We start from the raw sequence: 24,357 nt of genomic DNA on the forward strand, positions 1-24,357 counted from the left end.
GGCTGTAGTTAATGGATGCACTCAATACCCATGTAAACTTAAATGGACCGAGTTACACGTCTGGTGATTAAGCAGACTCAAGTTAATACTCTTTAAAAATGCTCAACAATTGCTTTGTTGTTCTTTTCAATTTACTAGCTTGGTTCTCTACTGTGGAACTTCAGGACATGAATGATGAGGATGTAACAATGAATTGAAAAAAAGGTCCTAACTATAGAAAATAATATTTTTAAACCATTATAATTAGGTCAACCTTAAGCTAATAAGAGTCACTTACTAGTTCTAACACAAAATAACAAAACAGTTCTGCAATTTTGACATTTATTGAAACAACATCAAAATTTCTTTGAACATTATAATGAACAGATAAAAATGTCAACTTTGATTCCAAAACTTGATAACTGAAAGTAGCTGGCAAGTTTCTGGACATTACAAAACAATATCTTTTGAGAACCAACGTTTAGTCATTAATGAACATTTGGCCATGAAAACATGCAAAATGTTGAACACAAACTCTACAAGCAGCTTCAAGGAGTTTAAGAAACTGAATAGTGTATATTGGGACCAAAATAAAAGTCATTAGAGTTAACAATCCACAAAGCAAATATTTGGAAAGGAATAATTGGACAAATGCTGGCCAAAGAAACATCTGAGCTATCAAAAGGAAATAATCTTTTGAAGCTTGTTATTAGATCAATGCAAGTCATATCAGAACCAAAAAAGCTTTATTGAATAACCTAAAATGTTGCTTCTGTTGGATATAACTATGTACACAAACCAGATGTCAGCAAGGAAGTTTCCAAAGAATTTGAAAAGAGATGTAAAAGACACCAAAAAAAAAAAAAAACACTTGAAACAACCAAGAACATTCTCATCAGTTGTTGATAAACAAACAAAATAAACATTTAATGTTACAAGCCTTGAGTAAAAAAAAAAATGATGAACTGAAAAAAAAAAAAAAAAAAAAACAATCTCTCACTAGAAGTTGATGGTTATAAAACTAAAGACAATGCTATGACATTAAAACAAACTCTCACTTGAAGTTGATGGTTAAAAAACAAAAGAACATGCTATGAAAAGAGATTCCTATCTGTACTATGAAATGTTTCAACATCCAGTTTTAAATGCAATCAAGAATTTCAACAATGGTTGACATATAAAAGTAAAAACAAGTATAATCCAGTATTTACAAAACATTTTTTCGTACTCTTGTAAACAAAGTTTCATTTCTTATTACTGGGCAGTTGTTTCCCCATCTTTCTCCTTGCGATCCTTCTTTTCAGCTCCTAGGTAGAGAATTGTGAACATGTCAATTAATTGATTACCACAAGATAATTTTTTAATTTAAAAAATCCCTTTAATTAATTATTTTGTTTACCAGTTTTTACCAAAAACCATTTAGTTTGAAAGAAAAGTCTTTAAAAAAAAAACAACAACAAAGAATAGCTTACCTTCTTCTCCTGTACTATTGGTGTGCCTTCGTTTTCTGTTGCTGAACCGTTTTGTAGGGAATCTTGGTGCTGGCAGAGGATCCATGCCTAATACTTTGTGAATCTGACGGAATGCTATTAGCCTCAATGCATGCTGTCAATGCGTGAGCAAAATTGCAAAGGAGAAATATTAAAATTGGTTATATATATGCTATACAAGTATTGTCAATCAAACTAAGAAGATGTATGGTGTATGCTGAATGAATTACTGCTTTAAAGATGATAGAGTGAAAATAAAGTCTATGCATAAAAGCAAAAGGTCATACTATGAACAAAGGGAAACAACCTATTTTAGAGAGGGGAAAAAAAAAGGGGGGGTGGGGGGGACATTGTGACATCACACACTAGAATGAATTGAGTGAATGAAGAATAGATTCCCATTTCAAGCTTGATCCACTAAATACTTGAATAGCTTGTAACATCGCATCCTAAACCTAGAATTTATTAGCTACCTCACTTGAGTGTTAGAAATACTATTTAAGATGTAAACCAATGGACTGACTATGGAGGATGGATGGTTCATTTGTTTAAAGAAGAAACAGTTGTTTTATATTGAATTTGCTGAACATTCTGTTTCTTCATTACTATTTGGATTTGTGAAATTATCATTATTGGATCTATAGACTTAAGTGTTCTGAATTTTTTCCCCTTCTTTGTCTGCACTCTATTCCTTTAGAAGTCATATCATATATATCATAACATATGCAGTGGCTGAGTGGTTAAGCGCTTGGCTTCTGAACCTGGTGTCCTTCATTCGAAGACTGGGACTTTGAATTTTGGGACTTTTAGGATGCCCGTAGTCCACCCAACTCTTTTGGGTACCTGACTTAAGTTGGGGAAAGTAAAGGCGGTTGATAGTTGTGTTGGCATGCTCGTTAACCCTTGGCCAAAGAAACAGATGACTTTAATACCATCTGCCCTATAGATCGCAAGGTCTGAAAGGGTAACTTTATATCATATAAGGACATGGAACCACTGGAATTTATTATTCAATTACACTCATTCAAATCAAATATTCAATTAAAAACTAGACATTAAGTTTCCAAGAAAACAGTCAAAATAGTAAGTACATAAATTGTAGACTTGTATGTTTTACTCATGGATAGACAATATAAATGAAAATGATAAGGTGCTTTATGTTTAGTCAGCATCCGCTGCCTTCCTCAATAGGGTAAGGTGGATAAGTAAAAGAGATCCTCAAAGTATTAGAGGGATGTCAATTGGGTTTGACATGTTGATGGCTTAAATGGGTCTAATTCTGTAACTTTGGTGAAATATGTTCAAGGAAATAACCAAAGAGTGAGTTGTTTTAAGATCAAGTGAAGTACAAGATAGTTGGAGACTGGCAGTGGCATAACATGGAATTTTAATGCTTGTAAAAATGAAATGAATTTTGTATACATGGAAGTTAGTTGTGATTTTCAAGTATTTCATTTTATTGAATAATAAAAATTAAAAGGCTGTATGTGAACTACTGTGAATCATGTTTTATGTTCTGGTATAGAGCTGTGCTGAACAACTTGTAATTACATATTTTATACTTGAATTAAAGATTATTGATGCATCAGAGAATCTGTATCCTATTATTTTTCATTCTATGCATTAAGATGTAGAACCACAATAGAGAGAATTTCACTCTGTTCAGCACAGTAAAGTAAAACAAAAATTAAACAGCTGAATGTAACATTTTCTTTTCCAAAGTCTTTATGTAGACTAACCATAATAGTGTCTGAATGAAAGATATTACAAAAAAACTTTTTTTTCCCTCTTTGAAAGTACTATTCTTTTCCATGTTATACTCATATATATTTTTTTAATTCTTTAGCTTTCTTTTACTACAACCACATCACTTTTGTTTTATGATTACTTTTTTTTTTCTTTCTAAATAAGTTTAAGTATTCTGTAAAATAAATTACTAGATTAAGATAAGAAATTATTCCCCCAGTATTACCTGAGCAAGGGCTGTTATGTCTTCACGTTGCTGATTAGTCAATGTTGCTGTCACATCATAAGCTTCCTTTTCACAAGGATCATACAACCCAGGACCACCTTGAGAAAAGATTTGTACATTGTCAATTAATTTGGGGCATTTACATCAAAATTAAAAAATACTTTTTTTTCTTCATTCAGTATTCCAAAAGGGAGTGAATAAAAATTACCATAAAACCATCTCTTACCAGGTAAAAATATTCCAGATGAAATACATTCAAAAACTCTTCGCAGAGAGTCTCCAGGTGCCATGTTGATCCCTCCAGTGCTGACACATTTCTCTACAAGAAGTTCCATAGCCTGAAACAATATGGCTCACCTAATCACACATGCATTGTGGGGGGGACAAAATATCACATAATTATAAAAACCAGTGAACCCAACTATTAACAAAAGATAAATTACCCATTCATTCAGTGGTGCCCAGGATGGTACTCGTTGACAAAGGTCTCTCAGGATTCTAATGATGATCACACATGATGGAAGCCCATTAGCTCTAGCCTATAAGAAACAGGTACACTATCAAACATATTATTCCTGCTCTTCAAAGCCTCCTAACAATTTTGGCATGATAAATGTCTACTAAATGAGGTTGAAGATCAAGACAAAGTAAGAAATTCACATCTAAACTAAAGAGTAAATGGTGTGACACTTCATACATATTGAGCTAACTTTCCAGCCTCATGGTCAGCATATACCACTACCCCAGTGCATTATTTACTTATATGTGTTAACCAGTGTCAAAGATGGATGATATTCTACAGAACAGCACACCACAAACTAAAGTGACAGACATTATTCATCTCAATGATGGTTATTTAACTCTAAAAATAATGCTCTATCCTATGTGATGCAGCCATCATCCCACACACCCAGCTATGACACAGAGCTAACAATGTGCTGTGACAAAGTCAGGAAAGGCACCTGCAGCCAGTCTGGCCTTGGTCACATGCAAACAATGATTACTTTTTGAACAAAGAAACTGTGATTGTTCATTTTTTTAATGGTATTTTTTTTAAACATTACTATTTATATAATAAGTTTTGTTAAATTTTTAGAAAAACAAAAAATATAAATTAATGAACAAATACACAGAATTTATAACAGTGAACAACAAAATTAAATAAGCACTGGGCATAGAAAAAAATAATTAAATTAAATTTAAGAAAAAAATGAACAAAGTTGTTGAAGTACTAAAATATTACATAAGGCTGCAAAGTATAAAGGAAAGTGCCAAACCTGAAACCATTTAGCATGACGTAAGGCAGCTAGAGCATCTAGGCATTTCTGCCTGTCGAGGACATCTGGTGGGTCTTTGACGTTAACCGTCTCTATAGAAACGTAGATGGATTCAGTTTCACTGGCCAGGAATGGGTGTTTGACCATGACACAGTGGCAAAGCAAGTCAGTCTTTAGGACAGACTGAAAGCTTGGGGACATAAACACATTGCCCAACGTGTGTGAGATCACAGTAACAGAAGTGAACAGAAGCTCATCTAGGACTAAACTACTCAATTATATTTGTTGTAAGACTATGTATGTATGTGATTGCTATAGTTTGCTCTGAATTAGTTTGAAATAAAATGTTCATAAAGAGTAACTCTAATTTATTTTGTAAAAGGATCTAATTTTATTTAACTTCACAGACTACATATTCTTTTAAAATATGAAAATGTTTGCAATTTTTATTACTATTATTTAAAAGTAAATAAAAATCTGAATACATCTAATCAAATATTCATATGCAGTAATTAGGAAAAAAATGAGCTAATGATTGAATAGTCACTAAGAGAAAACAAACAAAAAAGTGCCCTAAGAAACAGTTGTATTCTGGCAATCATGTGTGCTTGTGCCCCCAATGCCAAAGTGAATGGTCAAAAATCCTTCCATGCTCCGTCTTTTTCCACCACACCTGTGAGTACTTTAGATGGCTTTGCACAGCATTGATGACATTAAGAGGAAAGAAAATTGAAATTATGTAAGAGTGACATCTTCACAGGCAAATAACCTGCAAGCCTTTCTTTGTTTCTTATTGGAATAACTTTTGGACTTCTGAGGGTAGGGTTCAAGGAAAAGTAGAATGATCATGTCTTGTCTCCCCTGACTAACCACAAGTCTTACTGGAAGGTTGTCAAAGAAAAATTGGTGAGATCATTTCTTTGTTTAAAAACAACCATACAGTAACAACCATTAAAACACGCTCAGAACTTTGTTGTGAACCCATCTGCATAACTGGTGAAATCTTTTGACTTAAGTAAAAATATGAAGCCATTTACTTAAGAGACCTTCCTATCAAAATTTGGACAAAGATTCATTTAAAACTTGCAGTCAAAGTGGAAACGAGAGCAAATAGTTTAAACAATGTATAGGAATTAGACTAATTATTTACATTAACAGTAATAAAGTATACTCAAACAATTAAAATTCCTCTTCTGTCTTTAGTACATTACCCTCTATCTACTTTGTCCTCATTTTGCATGAATTGTCTTAAAGAAATTCACTTAACCCATTCTGCATGACCACTCTACAGTATACTGCATAAACCCAAATTAGGTCACTTTCTAATGCTTCTATTGTTGACTGAAAATTGGATCCTAGCATTTTCCTTTTACTAAATCCAAGGCGAAGGTTTAGCAACCCAGAAAATGTCTCTTAATAAATAAGTTACCTCCTTCAGGCTGATTCTGCTCTCTCATTATTGGAGAGGTCAGAGTTATAGTACAGCTTGTCTGGGGTTCCACATCACTACTGACAATTATAGCAGCTTCCTCCACACAACGTCTCACTTCATACACTTCACTAGTGACAGTCTAAACAAAGAAAGAGAAACTCTATAACAAAAAAGTAAACCATCTGTAATAGTGATATAAGCATGATGTTCTCTTGCTTTCACCCACACAATCTACTTGGTAAAGGTAAAAGTAATGTTCCCCTTTCAGACCTTACAATCTATAGAGCTGATGATGTAAAGATCATCTGTTTCTGAGGCCAATGGTTAACAAGATTGTCATGTGGCCAGCACAATAACCAACCACTTTTAGTTTTCCCCAACTAATGTCAGGTACCCATTAAAGCTTGGTGGACTCAGATGTGCCCTAAAAAATCCTGAGATTAAATATTCCAGTCTTCCCAAGGATTCAAACCCGGGACCTCCAGTTCGGAAGCCAAGCCATTTACCACAAACAGACCTGCCTACCAAAAAAAGTCCAAATGCGTAACACTTACGGTCAAAATGCGTATTTTGGCACCAGAATGCGTAACACTTACGCAATCCACTATTTTGTCATATATATATATATATATATATATATATATATATATATATATATATATATATATATATATATATATATATATATATATAAAAATATAAATATATATATATATATATATATATATATATATATATATAAAAATATAAATATATAAACAGACCTGCCTACCAAAAAAAGTCCAAATGCGTAACACTTACGGTCAAAATGCGTATTTTGGCACCAGAATGCGTAACACTTACGCAATCCACTATTTTGTCATATATATATATATATATATATATATATATATATATATATATATATATATATATATATATATATATATATATATATATATATATATATAAAATATAAATATATATATATATATATATATATATATATATATATATAAAAATATAAATATATATATATATATATATATATATATATATATATATATATATATATATATATATATATATATATATATATATATATATATATATATATATATAAAAATATAAATATATATATATATATATATATATATATATATAAATATATATATATATATATATATATATATATATATATATAAATATATATATATATATATATATATATATATATATATATATATATATATATATATATATATATATATATATATATATATATATATATATATAATATTAGATGTCATGATTAGATCTACGATCTAAATCTAGATCATTAGAGATGATATCTAGACTAGATCTGGAACTATGTCTAAGACTTTATGTCTATATAATGAATATAATCTACTCTAGATCTAGGCTCAAGAGTGTTACCGATGCCGTGGATCCGCTACAAACGTAGACCGTAGGTCTATTCTATACTAAGACTAAGAATCTAGCCTAGATCTAGACTATATGGTAGTTATCGATCTAGATCTAGTCAATCTAAATTTTAAATCATACTAAAACTAATTTCTACTAATGAACTTGCAAAAAAAAAAAAGTCACGTTGGTGTTTCAGCTAACTGACGGTACCAACCTGGTACCAACCCGCAACTCCCTCACTCTCGCGTTCTTCATTTCTAGACATCTAATTGCTATTTAGAACCAATCAACGTATAGATCTGGGCACATTGTGTTCACCCCACCTTTTCTGTTTCCCCTCTCTCCCCACAGGCGGGCTTAGCGTGACCTCCTTGACCGCTTGTAAGCTAGTCTAGAGAGGAGAAAAAAAAAAAGGATACGAAATGCGTAACGCGACGGGTTAAAAGCGTATTTGCGTACTGGCGGTCATTTTTGGGAGATTTTGCGTAACGAATACGCATTTTGCGTAACGGTAGGCAGGTCTGCACAAAGCCACCATGCCTCAATTGGTAAAAGTACTATTAAAATTGCTAATTTTATAACTATAGTAAGATTTGTAAAAAAAATTTTTTAACCAAACATACTTGAAGCTGTTTAGGTAATGCATCAGCCACCTGTTCCAATATGGTTCGTGTAGGTTTTTCAGAACAAAGTACCACAAGATTAACATTCAAGTCACCATGCAGCAGTAGTCCTTTGGCTAATACACCCACACGCATCACACCTTTCAATACACGAGTAGCAGTAGATTCTTCTTTTTCTTTCTCTTTCTTTTCTCTTTAATGTAAAAAAAAAACAAAAGACATTAAACAAAAGAATATTTTAAAGCATTTACAACTTAGCATAGATTAGATTTGGATCTAGCAAGAAAAAAATGTTCTAATGAAAAACATTGGCTTCTACTATATATATTTACAATTCTAATTAAAATGACTGGTAGGTGACATGAGAAATTGGTATATATTAAGGTTAACCATAACAAATGCTCAGTAAAAATGAAATGGTCTGGGTCTTTTTTTTTTTTTAGCATTGCATACCAGAACCCTAAATAGCTCTGGGAAAAATTGAAAAGAATAGCAAATGTTATAGAATGGTGAAACTAGATGAAGACAGTTAATGAGCTCATCCTTAACAATCTTTAAAACTTCAGGCAGTGCCTCTCTTCTCTTCCTTTAATGGATACAAACAAAATGTCATCTTCCTTAAGCATGTGTAAATCATAAAATAGCACTTTAATTAGGTATTTTAATTTTAAATATCATAAATTTTACATGATATATCAAAGTATAAGTCTGCTGAGCCCTTAATCTGCTAAATCTCAAGATTTTAAATATACTTGTTTCTTTTTACCCTTCTTTTTCTGTTTCACTGGTAGTTTCAATTTTAACTGCCACTTTCTTAGTATCAGGTTTTTCTGCCTTTTTGTCTTTTGTGTCACTGAAATAAAGCGGTTTGTTGAAATTAAAAAAAAAAAAATGTATTCACATTACAAGAATATTATTTATCATTTTTTGTATTACAAGGAACTATTTTCTTCTATCACATTATGAAAGAAGTTTTGCAAGACTTACTTATCTGCTAAAACATCTGACACTAGTTTTAGTGCTTTTTCACATGCTGAAACAATGTTCTGAACTGCTTGCAGCTATTAACAAAAAAAAAAAAAAAGTTAATTTTCAAAGTAATTAATAAGAGATAACCTAATTAAACTAACATTCTTCAAAGTAATCTATATTGAAATCTCACCTCTTCTTCTGTTGGATAAATGCTGTGATGTTTAGTCATAACATGTCTATCATCTGATGAGTCAGGTCGTCGCAACTAGTAACAAAACATTTTTTTTTACTCAACCGTAATATTAGTTTTAAAAAAAAATTTTTTTTAAGTTAAATAACTTCAGCGTTTTAGATAGAAAGGGTCATTAGATAAACTTTAATTAAATATATTTATACAAATGAAAAGAAGATACATTAAAGCATATATAAAATAAACATAGACATAAAAATTAAAAACAGATTTTACATAAAATAGGTAAATGATAATACCATAGGATGCATAGGAAAAGGTGCTCTCATCATAGGACCCATTGGTCCAAATCTCTGCCAGTCCATAAATTCAGGAGGTATAGGACCACCCATCATTTCCATTCGCCTGTGACCCCAGTATATTTCATCTTCCATTCTGAAAAAAAAAAAATGATATCAATTTTTGTTTAATTCAGACAAATGTTTTAAAAAAAAAAAAAGAAACGAAAAATAAAAATTGTTTAATTTAGACAGTATAAAAAGTATAATAACCTCATTTCTTCACGTAAGCGCTCTTGTTGTTCTTTGCGTCGCCAAAACTCTTCCTTTTGTGCTTGTCTGCGCATTTTATCTTCCTGTATTTTTCTCACGCGAATACTAGGCTTAACTTCAACTTGAAGATTAGGGTCTACCTTTTTCTGGTAATAATAAAAAAAAATTAAAAATATGATTACAGCCATTTTGAAAATTTAATTTTTCATTTTAAATCTCATAGAAACATGTACAATTTTTTAGGCCAAACTATACCTTGAACTGAAGTCTATGTCTTCTTCCTTTCAGATGCATTTCCTTTGCATTTGGATCATTAAATTTGCAATCGCATAGTTTGCAATTGAAGCTAACTAGTTTTCCTATCTCATTTTTGATCTCTTCAATGTATTCATGTCCTTTGGAAATAAAGTGTAGTTTCATTATTTACAGTTTAACAGTCTTGTCCTTCTAAAGCTTCTAAATATTTGATTTTTTTAGTTAAAAGATGATAAGTAGTCTTACCAACAGGTGTCACATCCTTTTCAGAAGCTGAGTTGCTTTCATCGCCTAAAAAATGAACAAATTATTTTTTGCATTAAATAATAATCTTGTATTCAGAATTATTTTCCATAGAATAATTTTCCATGCATGTTTTGATGGAATGGTTTCTCTGCCTTTGTATAGTGCAATAACATCTTATAAACAGTGAAAGAGAAATGTATTGCTTTTTAAAATAAATTTGTGTATAACATTAACTTGGAATTATGAGACTTATGAATAAAAACTCAGCAACTGACCAAAATGTTTCTTTAAAGGGAAACTTTGATGGTTTTGATAATTTTTAATATAATATGTGTAATGATTTACAGATGATGAATATATTCTTTTTTTTTTATTTGCAATAATAACTTAGTAATTGATGTTTTTCCGACATAATTTTCCTACGCATCCAAAACAGTCAGACTTTCATCGGGTTTCTATGTGACGTCACAAAGGTGTTTTAATCTATTGACTTATTGTATAACAGGAGACCATACAGCAAAGTTTACATTCTCGTAAAAGAAATATATCTTTGTCTATGCAGTTAGATCTTGTAAGCAAAGAAAAAATGCGTATTAAAAGTAGATTTACATGCTTGACTAATCACGGCAGTGTGTATTTTCTCGCCAGACCACTCAACACACAACAAACACTATCGCTTGGTTTTCTTGTCATGACCGACTACACGTAGTCTCGACTAGCCTTACACTGACCAGCTTGTTCGAATCATTCAGACACACGATCTATTTACTTCTTGGGATAGGGAGAGGCTTAGATGAAAATGTTACTTTTTTTTTCTCAAGTTGGTTATCCTAATGCTTTAGGATCTATCTATACATGTTTATATATATAACTGTATCATAGCTCTGGACTAGGCCGTCACTAAGCCTAACAGCTACTATAAGAATGAAGCGATACAATTGGTTTAATCAAGTTTCTCTTTCAGTATTGTTGAGGGAAGTGACGCATAAAATAACTTAAAACAAAATCTCAAGGAATCCCGTTTTTTTTTTTTAGATGTCAAGAATTTACTGACTAATTTATTAAATATAAAATTTTGTAAGCATTTAAATAAAAAATGATATAATGTTTACTATTACAACTTTTTACGCAGAATTTAAATATGTCAATAATTCAAATTTGAAAAACTATCGGAGTTTCCCTTTAAGTCACATAGATCTAGACAGTTTACACATTTAATATCTGAATTTAATTTTTTTTAAATATTTTAAGCATTTTTATCCATGTGATCGAAAAACAAATCACACTGAAAGCGCTTTAACACCTCCATAAGTAAGAAGAAAAAAACTGTTTAACAAAGTGATACCAATGCAAGAGAACTTCTGAAGCAAAACTATTTAAGGAAGAATGAAAGCAAAACAAATGAGATAAAGCATTGAGGATGGGAGTGTATTAGAGCTGGAAAACTAAACCAAACCATGAAGACACATGACGATGTGTCCTTATGCCCGATCACTCCGCAAGATCAATTGTTCAAACAGTGACAATGAGCATGATTTAAAGGCAGGGTTATTGAACAGCTTAGACGAAAAATATATTATACATCCTTTGTAGCAACTTTCAACACTTATTGAGCCTAATTAAAATATTTGTCTCTTGTGATCATGAATTGCTGATAATAATGACAAGAGATAGGAGTTTGAAAAATACTTGGCTCAAGACTCAGTCTTGCAAATTTGAAAAAAAAAAAGATTTTTTTTACATTTCAACAATGGCTTCAATAGCTAAAACGTTGGCTATTTTCTGCCAATAGCTCTGCAAGTGAAAGAATATTTTCAGTGTCTAGAGTGGCAATGAGTGATCTTAGGGTTAGTCTAAGCCCACAAGCATTAGAAATGCTTAAGTTTCTTAAATACAAGATGCAGCCCTTATTGTTAAAATGATATTTGGCTACTTAATCTGTCTGGTCATGTCATCAAATTTACTGCTTTCATGTACTTCAACTGCAGCAATTTAAAATTTTAATATTTGAAGTTGCAATAGCTAGTACATTTTCAAGTGTTTAAAGTAACAAATTGAAAATGTTATTACATGTACTTAGATTTGCTATTACCTAATTTAATAACATTGAAACCAAAACAAAATCAAACTTTAGCTCTAACTGAGCCAAACCAAACTCATTTTCAAACTGAACTTGACCGAATCTGAGCTTTATAAAATGGGTTCAATTTCCTCCTCTTTTGTTAAATCAATGAATGTGTTGTTCAAGAGAGATGATGAGAGCATTGTTCAAGAAACAAAAGAGTTAGACAGTTTATTAGTTTATATGACTAAAGAATGTTACCATCATCATCTGACATGGATGCAGCATCTACAGAGCCAACTGCAGTTGTTGTTGTTGTAGTTGCAGTTTTAACTTCTTCTGGTTTTCCTGCCAATGTCTTCAGCTGGGTTCCACCTGGAATAAACAAGGACATTACACAAACATCAATGAAGTGTAAATAAAAGTGGACAGTGGAGCTTAGAGGAACTTTTCAAAAACATATCTTACCCACAAAATTGATTTTTGGTGCAGGCAAAACTTTCTTGGCAACTGTTGCTGTTGGTACAGTAGCAGCTTTTGCAGTGGTCTTTCCAGATGATTTATTCGTTGACACAACTGGCTCAGCAGAAGGAATAGGTTTGCCCAGTTTGGTGTGCAGCTTCACAACCTGTTGGATTTCAAGTGGTAGCAAATATATATTTTGAGACTAGCAACTAAAAAAAATAAATAAAAAGTACAACTAACTTTATAAATAATAGTGCTTTAATAAATTGTGGCGATAAAAAAAAGAAGCAAACCTTCTGATGTTTAGCTCCACGAATATGAGCAGCATATGCATCTTGGCCAGTACAAGTGACATCACAAAGCTCACACCTCATTTGGTTGTGTGACTGGCGGCCTGATGGCTGGCTTGCTTTAAGAGCTGCTTCTTTCTTTTTGTGTTTCTGGCCTTCCAAATGTTCCCGATAGGTCTGTTTAAGAAAAAATCAGTCATTACACCTCAAGGATCTTGTCCTTTTGTAAGGACATGGGAGGGAAGGAACGATAGGAGCTCTATAAGAAAAAGTTTCTGTGCTGCCTTTAGGCGCTGAAAATAAAAATCCAAATCTACATCTAGATTCTAATATTTGTTGAAAATTTTTTTTGCCCTGTTATAATGTTACTTCATACAAAATGTGTGAAGTATGGATATACCAAACAAGAGATTATGTGGATAAAACGGAACTAATGCCTTCTCACTAATGAATTTTCTATGCTTTTAAAAAATAAGGTAAAAAACAATTCAGAAACATTTTGTATTTGTTCATGTAAAAATGTATTCTGTAGCGGACAGTAATAATTACTGATAATTTTTGGTCAAGTTTCCAAAATAAAATAATAAAATGGTTAAATAATTTCATATTCTAAATCAAATTTTCACGATGCACACACTAAAAAAAAATGTCAGCATCAAATGTATACTTACAGATGAATGAATTAAACACTAATAAAAAAGCCTTCAAAATCACTTTTTTTTTTACTAAGTAAGAGGCTAATGTCTTCAAATTGTCACACATGAAGGCATTCCTTTAAAACTTGCTTTTGTGGTCAGAGTTTTTCTACTTTGTATACATGTTCTACTCACTTGTGGACCAGCACAGCTGATTTTACACACATCACAATAGTGCAACTGTGGTGCCTTGGGAGGACCTTTAGGTTTGGGCTTGAACTGATTTCCACCAGCTGGAGTCTTTTTAACCATCCAAGACGGAGTCCCAGTTTTACCTTGCTGTTGTTGGCTATAATAATTGCTTGCAGCTGAGTATAGGGCAGCATCATAACCTACTCAAATTTATTTGTAAAGAAATGTAACAAAAAGTTAAACATTTCGTCACTGCAAATGATAAAAGATTTCAACCCAAGTCAAGATAACCATGAAAGCCAACAAATAACTTTACTTACTTGAAATACTGGATTGAGGAGTTGTGGTAGCAGTGTAGCCAGTGGTGGAATATGTTGTCACTGTTGGAGTAGTGGAGGAGTACACATAGCTGGTACCAGTAGATGACACAGGTATAGCTTGAGCTTTTGGCGCCACTGCAGCCTGGCGTTGAGCACTGGCAAATGTTGCTCCAGTACTAAAAGCTGGCTTTGCTGTCGTTAAAGAAAGGCCAACTTAAAGTACCACGAGCAGTAAATTAAGGTGGCAAAAGAAACTGGTTTAGTAGCAGCAAACAAAATGTCAAAAAGAAAAAAAAAGCTTTAAATGAAAATATGTACACATAAAAGCTTAAAAAAAGAGCATTGCAAGCTAAAATCTGTTTTGTTAAAATTGTTTTATAGATAATATATATAATGTACTTAAATAGTATACCATGATTTCAAGTTAATTTTTAAATTAAGTTTTTATAAATCCAATTTTTTAAAGTATGTAAAACCAATTTAGCAAATTTGCAGCGATATTTAATTCTTACCAGCCTGGAACTGAGGGTCAGCAGCTGCTGAATAGGTAGTGGCAGCAGTGGGTTGGTAATAAGTTTTAGACTGATCATATGTCACGGTAGGTTGCAAGGAGAAGGCACTCTACAACATAAATAAGTTTTAATTAAATCAATTTCTGCATGTCAAAAGAACAAAGTGTATTTCTAAGTTTTGAGGTGTATGTTCTTAAAGGCAATTTTATAATAATTTTTTTATGCAACATTATTAAAATTCAATTTTTCTATTTTATATCTATATTATCTAATACCTCAAAAAAAAAATTTAAAAAAGGAAAAGAGGTTTCAAGTTTATATTCTTTAATCACCAAATAAGAATAACACCAGCTTATTCTACTTGCAGTGTCTTCTCTCCACAGAGAATTTTTATAAGGCTCTGACAGAAGAGGAGTACTGTATTACTAACTCAATTGTAATGTGGAAGAAACACAAAACCCCCAAACTAACACTATTATTCTGTGACATAACCTGAATATGAGTTAACAGCTCAACAAAAAAAAAAAGAAAAATACTAGCAAAACAAGTTTTAACTAATTTTCAGACTTTAAACGTCATGATTCGACATTTCTGCAATCCTAGATGCTTCTAATGGAGGCGCGGTGGTAGAGCGGTAAAGCGTTTGAGGTCCCGGGTTTTAATCCTGGGATTTTTAATTCCGGGATCTTGGGCGCCTCTGAACCCACCCAGATCTAATGGGTACCTGACATTAGTTGGGGAAAAGTAAAGGCAGTTGGTCATTTAGCTGGCCATGACAAACCATGGGCCCCTGAAACAGATGAACTTTACATCATTAGCTCTATAGATTACAAGGTCTGAAAGGGGAACTTTTTTTACTTTTACTTTTAGATGCTGGACTTAAGTATTCAAGAAAAGCATTGCTAGGAATGCTAGAAAGATTTTAAGCATAAATAAATACCCTCTGGTTCAAGATTTTTACATTTTATCATAACAAATTAAAGAAGATACAAGACACAATCACAAAAACAGACAAGAACTAACTCTTTTGGTTCCCTTGGCAATTAAAATCAATGAATAAAATCCAACTTACTAATGTTAATTTCGATGTTTGAGAAAAACTGTAGTGTAAACATACATTTTGAATGCTATTGTATAAATTGTTTGCTCTTTTATTGTTTTATATATATATATTAAATTTATATGTAATGCATAACTGCAAAAGAAATTTCCTCATGGATAATAAGTATTACATTATTATTATTAAACTAGATGATATTAAGTAGAATAGTGGTTTCCAAAATATTTTTTTGTTAAAATAGATCTAAATAATTTTTTTATAAATAAAGTATAGCATTTTAAAATGTATAAAAACATTAATGTCTATTGATAATTTTTTTCTCTTCGAATTTTATTACTTGATAGTTTGGTAACCACTAGTCAATTATAGTCAATATATGAGCGCGGCACACTTTAGCACCAGCACCAACCGTAACAGCAACCTGTGTTCTCGAATAAGCATACTGTGTTGAAGGATGAACAGCTGCAGAAGCAGCAGAAGGGTAACTTTCATAGGTCTGTCCAGCTCTTGGTTGAGCTGCAGTTGCAGCATAGGCAGCTTGAGGTGTGGCTACATAAGCACTTTGAGCTGAAGGATAGCCCTGTGCTGATGGTGCTACCTGAGCCATGGGATTAGCAGTAGGATACACAAAATGTGCCATCCTGGGCCTGAAAAGACAAAGTATAATATAAGAATGTCACATGAGAACAACTAAACGGAAATCTACCCGCACTGACTAATAATTACTAATAATGTCCTTAGTTAAATCTAGTAGTAAATACTGTAAGTAAGTGTAAGTAGGCTAGTAGTAGTAGTGTAGTATCATCAGCCTATAAAATAATAAATCATTAAATGGCTGACTAGATCTATAATATTGATACATTAATTTTATTAATAGATCTAGAATCTAGAGTAATCTAGACTCTCTAGTATTAAGTTAATTAAGTCTAAATTGTAATAATAGTACTCATAGTAGTACTAGACAAAATAATTTCAACATTTGTCTTAGACTAAGTCTAAGACTGACTTAAGTCTAAGACTAAGATGGTCTTGAAGTCATTGAACAGACTTTATTTATTATATTTATAAATACTAGACTCTAATCTCTAGACTAGAGACAAGTCACTAGAATCACTAGTCTACTACTTACTACCAGTACTAGATTTAGATGATAGATCTAATTTAAATGTCTTGGGCAGATAAAAAAAAAAGGGGGGGGGGGGGGGGGAGAGAAACATCCAAGACACTGTATCCAGAGATCATCAATAATTGATTGACCATTAGAATGTGACGTCAGCCTCAAATACATAGAGTCAGTTGTGCTTCCCGATCTAGACGTGTGGCGCAGGGGCTATACAATTATATATATATTTTTTTTTTGCCATAAAGTATGATAAAGCTCATAATGCGCTACAAAGACACAAAATAATAACAATAACACATTTAACCACTCTCTTATTCTGCCTACACCCCCTTACCCGCGCTTTCTTCTTACGTAATTCCACTCTCCAACATTCACACTTTTTCAGTGCAAGTAACAACGTAAATTTCAAGACTCAATCTAAACGCAGCCACCAGACTAACACACAACAAAAAAAAAAAAAGGTCAGTGATAGCATAACACACAGGTGTAAACCAGGCCATCAACACAGTCCCAAAACATTGTTCAAGTTGTAGTAAGAACAATGTTGAGGGGAAAGGGGGAGGAGCCATCAGTCAAGTACCTACAGTCAAGCCGCTAATTAGGTCACAAACACTAGGCATGATAGATACGTAGTATGTATAGATATGTTGTTTGTGTGTGTGTGACAAATACTAAGCGTACGCTAAAATACGTTGTTTGTTTTTTTGGTCAACCAGGTAGTTTAGGGAGGGCGGATCTATCTACATTTATAGGTAACACAGCTCACAAGCTACCATAGCTTTTCAGCCCCCCCCCCCCCCCCCCCACGCCCGATCGAAAAATATCTAGCACTGACTTTTGGGCTGCTACATACACTGAGCGTGCTAGATCGGCGGCTAGTTACGTAGGGCCGCGTACCGTATGTTTTGTTTTTAGGTCAACCAAGTAAACTGTTGTGTCCTGCAATTACTTGGGAGGGTGGGATTATCTATTGGCTACCAAAGCTTATTAGGCTCTCCCCCAAATAAATAATATATCTGGATTTATTAATGGCCTTATATCTCAAAATAGCTTAGACCTAAATAAGTACTGGTACAGTAATGTGTCGGTAATGCGTTACTGGGCTTAGCACCGTCAGTTTCTAAGAGTAGCTGATCAGTGATAGATTCCTTCGATGTGGAGCATGTGAAAATGACTAAAATCTGTCTGTCTTGACATGGCGTAAAAAGAAAATGATATAAATAAAAAAAAATATCTAGATTATAACACCTTTGAGACCTTTGAAACACCATACTTTTCACAAAATTTTAAGATTATAACACTTTTAAAGCACCATACTTCTCGTGTGTTCGATAGTTTCTTAATACGTTCGATAAGATAAGATATCGGTAAAACGATGTTCGATAGTTTAAGCTTTTGAAAGCATCGACCTGACCCACTTTAACATCAAATATAAGTTTAACTATGAGTAGTAATAGAATAAAACATGTCTACTTTTTAAGTTTAAGAAAAAAAGGATGAGGAATTCAATTATTCATAGATACAATCAGTTTTTTTCTAGAGTAACTTACATCTATCGAACACCTTCGTTTTAAGGTACTTATCGAACACCCCATTGTATTTTTTAAAATTCTCCTTTATTTCGATGATTATAAAGAAACTAGTCCATTCTTATTGTGCATCGTCCATTTCTTGATAGTTAAGTTATAATTAGTTTCATTTTCACCCGAGGATCATTTTTTTACTTATATTCAAAGTGCATTGGTAATATTGGTATAAAAATTTCACATTTTTTGAACTCTTGGGAAGAGTGGAGTGAGTCTCGGGTTAAGGGTATTTTTTAATGCTAATGATGCTTCAGCTCAAAAAAAACTATATAATACGCTTCTAATTAGGCTGAGAAATATTTACAACTATTTATTTGAAAGTGTCCTTTGTTACCTAAACATGAAAATTGAGGTTTAAAAAGGGGGTGTTCGATAATAGCAGTTTTTATATAAGCAATCTCAGCTTCGTAAGATATCGAACGCCATTTTAATGTTAAAAATAAACATCAAAGGGATATAACCCAAAGAAGACAAAATATTTAAATTATATATTTTTTAATTGTTATTTTTTAAAATAATGTAATGCAAAGTACAGATATAAATTAATCATATGTTACAATTTGTATCAGCTATTTGTGGTTTACCGTAAATGTGCTATATTTTTTTAAGTAAATAGATTTACATCGATATGCACTAATTGTACCCATTTTAAAAGCTTGATTTTATGACACATATATTATATATTATAGCTTGATGCTAATGTTGGGTGAAATGTATTCAGTTGTGGAATGTATTCGGTTGTTGTTTCTTTTTTTAGATGCCCCATTCTATTAACTTCTGAATTTGCCCCATTCTATTAACTTCTGATTATGTGTTATAAATACCAATACCTAGCGCATGTGCTTGATGTGAAGAGATATTAATAAAACGAAAGGGCAAAGGGGGAGGTATAGAATGCAGATATGGTATTTTGAAATAAAAATGTCTTGGGCAGGTAAAAAAAAAAAGGTCGGGGGGTGGGGGAGAGAAACAGTCAAGACACTGTATCCAGAGATCATCAATAATTGATCGACCATTAGAATGTGACGTCAGCCTCAAATACATAGAGTCAGTTGTGCTTCTCGATCTAGACGTGTGGCGCCGAGTCTATAAAATTATATATATATATATATATTTGCCATAAAGTATGATAAAGCTCATAATGCGCTACAAAGACACTCCTTTGAAACATCACAAATACACAAAATAATAACAATAACGTATTTAACCACTCTCCTATTCTGCCTACACCCCCTTACCCGCGCTTCCACTCTCCAACATTCACACTTTTTCAGTGCAAAGTAACAACGTAAATTTCAAGACTCAATCCAAACGCAGCCACCAGACTAACACACAACAAAAAAAAAAAATGGTCAGTGATAGCGTAACACACAGGTGTAAACCAGGTCATCAACACAGCTCCAAAACATTGTTCAAGTTGTAGTAAGAACAATGTTGAGGGGAAAGGGGGAGGAGCCATCAGTCGAGTACCTACGGTCAAGCCGCTAATTAGGTCACAAACACTAGACATGATAGATACGTAGTATATATAGATATGTTGTTTGTGTGTGTGTGTGACAAATACTAAGCGTGCTCTAAAATACGTTTTTTTTTTGGTTAACCAGGTGGTTTAGGGAGGGCGGATTTATCTACATCTATAGGTAACACAGCTTGCAAGCTACCATAGCTTTTCAGCACCCCCCCCTCCCCGCCCAGATCGAAAAATATCTAGCACTGACTTTTGGGCTGTTACATACACTGAGCGTGCTAGATCGGCGGCTAGTTACGTAGGGCCGCGTACCGTATGTTTCGTTTTTAGGTCAACCAATTAAACTGTTGTGTCCTGCAATGACTTGGGGAGGGCGGGATTATCTATTGGCTACCAAAGCTTATTAGGCTCTCCCTCAAATAAATAATATCTGGATTTAATTTATTAATGGCCTTATGTCTCAAAATAGCTTAGACCTAAATAAGTACTACGGTAATGCGTTACTGGGCTTAGTACCGTCAGTTTCTAAGCAGAGCTGATCAGTGATAGATTCCTTCGATGTGGACCATTTGAAAATGACTAAAAATCTGTCTTTCTTGACATGGCGTAAAAAGAAAATGATATAAATAAAAAAAAATATAGATTATAACACTTTTGAAACACCATACTTTTCACAAAATTTTAAGATTATAACACTTTTAAAACACCATACTTCTCGTGTGTTCGATAAGTTCTTAATATGTTCGATAAGATAAGATAAAGCTAAAAAAGTGTTTGATAATTTAAGCTTTTGAAATCATCAACCTGACCCATTTTAACATCAAATATAAGTTTAACTATGAGTAGTAATAGAATAAATCATGTCTACTTTTTAAGAAAAATGGATGAGGAGTTCACAGATACAATCAGTTTTTTTCTAGGTCTAATTTTTACGGAGAGATACACAAATTCAAACATAAAAAATGTCGGCGAATGAGCTTAACTTGTTCGATAAACGTAAGTTACTGTAGGTCTAATTTTTACGGAGATACACAAATTCAAACATAAAAAATGTCGGCGACTGAGCTTAACTTGTTCGATAAACTTAAGTCTTAAGTTACAGTAGAAGTGTAGATCTAGAATCTAATCAATCATCTAAATTTCTAAATCTAATCAGACTCAGACTAATCACTAAATCAGAATTTTCAATCTAGATTCTAATTATATACATGTATTAATATGAAATTATCATGATTGAATGTAGGTAGTTCGATAAAAAATTCAAACTCACAATATACTAATAAAACCTATATGGTTGAAAAGGGCTTGAAAAAATATTTCCAACCATACTAAATTTATCATTGTATGACAAGTGGAAGGGGAGATATTAATTTTTATTTGAGAGGGGAAAATTCTTGATTTTTTAGATCCATGTCATTTCTGTTCACTACCGGAAGTTGAATCAAACTGGGAAATAGGTCAAGAGTATTTTTTTTATTGTGCTGCCAATTGAGCTAATTTTGTAACAAGAATGAACCTCATATTTTTTAAATTTATTTTTTGAGTTTCCTTTTATTGCATGTAACATGGAATTTATTTTGAATGTATGGATAGGATTATTAATTATATTTAAAGAAAAAAAAAAGTGTACTCTTAATGAATATATAATAAAACACTTTTTGGATTTGAAAAATTACTTAAGTTTGTTAAAAAGTCATTTTTTAAATTTAAATCTTAAAAGAGAAATAAATAATGTTATTTTAGTGTCTGGTATCTATACTTTTAAAGTATGGATTAATTATTATGCTGAAAATATTATTTAAAAAAATGAAAAGTAATGCTTTGATTTCAAGTAATTTTTGATGCATGAAAATGTAAATAATTTTTACATCTATATCAATTCTATATAAAATCTGCAACACTATTTAATGAAGAACATAATGGGTATCATCAAAATATTAAATACATTCTAAATATTAATGTCTAATGCATGAATATATTTTTTAAAAATGTCTAAGTATTCTATTTTATAGGTTGATTATTAATTAATGTAGATTTATTTTTTGATTCCAACAAATGTTTTTTTTTATATAAACTCATTAGCAAATCAATCAAATAAAATTAAAATACATTTAGAGAGATGTAAAATAGTATCACAATTAAAGAATAAATATAATCCCAGCATCATCCTCATATTTTTCCCAATAAGATATTGCAAATTTCACAGATTTTGTAAACAATATATTTTCTTCGATCAAAACATGTGTTTGAGGATTTTGCACACCATTGTCTTTCAAAGCAGCTTTTATTTCATTTGCCATTTCATTTCTTTCTTATCTGTCCACTCTCAATTAATTTGAGTTTGATTTAAAAATTGAGTGGAGTTTACTAATAGTATTTATCATGGTTTAATAATTAATTAGAGGACAACCAAAAGCATTATATCAGAGAGGTAAATAGCAACTCTTGGATGGAATGTAAAGGTCCTTGATATCTTTCACCTAAATATGAAAAAATTATCATAGTATTGCCTTTAAAATTTAATTAAATTTATTATATTTTTGTATAAAACAATAATAGCTATATAGTATTGTTAATAAAAAAATCTTTAAATTAATAGTATAAAATATAATAATAATAGTAAAATAATTATAATAACTTATCTAGAGTAGTTGATCATTATGTGATGAAAACCAAGATTAAATTATATGAATATTACTAGTGGCACAAACTAATTTAAAAGATAACTAAGAATTTTTGTTTAAAATTATACAGAACTACCCTAATAGATAACATCAAATCCTATATTGTATTGAATTGGAATAATTAGAAAAATATTTAACCTTATGTAAAAATAATTAATTTTATATGTAGATTAATCAATTGCTTTTAAAAAGAAAATATTCAAATCATAGATGGTTATAAATAGGGGGCCGATTGAGAAGGATTTAAATATGTACTGACAGTGATGGATGTATATATGTTCTAACAAAGCTCTTGATTTCATGGATAAAAATATTTCTGCCAACTCTGTCATAAAATATAGTGTTCAGTGCTGAAAATGTCAACTATCGATAATTGGTCACAAATTTGAGTGAATCGAGAGGACTTCACTGTATGTCGTTTTTTTAATTGAATAAGGTCGATAATACGGTTCTAATTTATTAATTATGCATTTTTAAGCAAATGCCCAAATGCCTCTTTTTTCAAAAGCTTGCCTTGTGGACTAATTCATATGACAAACATAAAAACAAAAATATGCAGTCATTTGATCTTCAAACAAATAAAAACAAGCCAACACTGGCGTAATCGGGACATTCCTTTTAAAAATATCAACATTCCAGGTCACATTGAGCACAAATTTTGTACAAAAAATTAAGAAATTTTAATTTTACTGTGAAATTCAAAATACCATCGTTTTGGACCTAGGCAGACTTTCAAAGGAAAAATGGAATACTACTTCCGGTGTTTATACGCGGATATCGAACTACCTATTGAATGCCATGCATTTATTTGTTAATGATTAAATTTTAAATGATGCATGAATTGAAGATGATGATTACCTTAATAAACTTTATTATAAACTTAAATTATATAATTATTGCCTTGGACACACTTCACACACTCACTTGGTACAATTTTTTGTTAGTTATCTAGGCTAGAGCTTGACTAGATAGATGTACTGTAAGTGTAACAAACACTTGAAACAGATCTAGACACGATGAAGAGAGACAGATCTAATCTAGAATAGATAGTCTAAATTCCAGATAACATCTAGATTCTAGTCTAGAGGATATCTCTAGATCTAGATTAGATCTAATCAATCTAATCTAATATTAATATACGAGCAAATTTGTCGAGAACTCCAAGAGCAGATAAAGATATTCTTCACTTCCGGCGCGAGTGTATCGTGTGCAAATTCTATGACTCTCGGTTGTGGTAAGAATTTTGTAAAAGTATGGGATCTTTTTTAAATATTGAAATAATGATGAGAAATTAAAATGTCAACGAAGTTTATCTTTATCTATAATTTTGTTAGCATAAAACGCTTACAGACTCCAATTCTATTTATAAGGTAGCTACATAGGTCTACAATGATTAATATAAAGCACTTTGGTTTAAACAGTCATTTTTTTGACAATATGGGTTTTCACAAATAGGAAAATCACCTAGAGCTAGTCTAGATTATATCCGGGGTCGCTCATACAAGTAACGAGGAAAAACTGAAGTTACTCCTATTATTTAAAAAAAAATAGAATCTATATCTATAC

General features: G+C 31.8%; 1 protein-coding gene across 6 annotated transcripts; it reads right to left on the reverse strand.

Annotated features, from left to right (window-relative positions):
- Nucleotides 1-304: 304 nt before the first annotated feature.
- On the reverse strand, nucleotides 305-23,982 carry LOC106078671 (zinc finger RNA-binding protein-like). Of its 6 annotated transcripts, none has more exons than XM_013239642.2 (23): nucleotides 23,716-23,982; nucleotides 16,340-16,577; nucleotides 14,871-14,979; nucleotides 14,359-14,571; nucleotides 14,042-14,241; nucleotides 13,215-13,388; nucleotides 12,925-13,084; nucleotides 12,718-12,831; nucleotides 10,395-10,439; nucleotides 10,149-10,288; nucleotides 9,894-10,039; nucleotides 9,642-9,777; nucleotides 9,343-9,417; nucleotides 9,168-9,241; nucleotides 8,947-9,033; nucleotides 8,181-8,373; nucleotides 6,148-6,289; nucleotides 4,719-4,810; nucleotides 3,885-3,980; nucleotides 3,668-3,779; nucleotides 3,442-3,539; nucleotides 1,452-1,584; nucleotides 305-1,286 (listed from the first exon to the last, which is right to left on the reverse strand). In XM_013239642.2, the coding sequence occupies exons 2-23, from the start codon at nucleotides 16,568-16,570 to the stop codon at nucleotides 1,234-1,236; spliced, it is 2,823 nt and encodes a 940-aa protein (XP_013095096.1). In that variant the 5' UTR covers nucleotides 16,571-16,577; nucleotides 23,716-23,982; the 3' UTR covers nucleotides 305-1,233. The 6 variants fall into 6 exon arrangements, with proteins under 6 accessions (XP_013095096.1, XP_055871518.1, XP_013095099.1 ...); XM_056015543.1 differs by having other exon boundaries at nucleotides 14,359-14,550; nucleotides 16,352-16,577; nucleotides 23,650-23,982; XM_013239645.2 differs by having other exon boundaries at nucleotides 16,352-16,577; nucleotides 23,650-23,982.
- Between the last annotated feature and the right edge of the window lie 375 nt (nucleotides 23,983-24,357).

This window comes from Biomphalaria glabrata, chromosome 1 (genome assembly GCF_947242115.1).
Source record: "Biomphalaria glabrata chromosome 1, xgBioGlab47.1, whole genome shotgun sequence".
Taxonomy (NCBI): Eukaryota; Metazoa; Mollusca; class Gastropoda; family Planorbidae; genus Biomphalaria; species Biomphalaria glabrata.

Coding starts and splice junctions, on each gene's coding strand:
- LOC106078671 (XM_013239642.2), bottom strand. CDS start 16,570: ATGGCACATTTTGTGTATCCTACTGCTAATCCCATGGCTCAGGTAGCA. Junction 13,085..13,214: donor GTGGAGCTAAACATCAGAAG/GTTTGCTTCTTT, acceptor GAAATCCAACAG/GTTGTGAAGCTGCACACCAA. Junction 8,374..8,946: donor AGTGAAACAGAAAAAGAAGG/GTAAAAAGAAAC, acceptor TTTACATTAAAG/AGAAAAGAAAGAGAAAGAAA.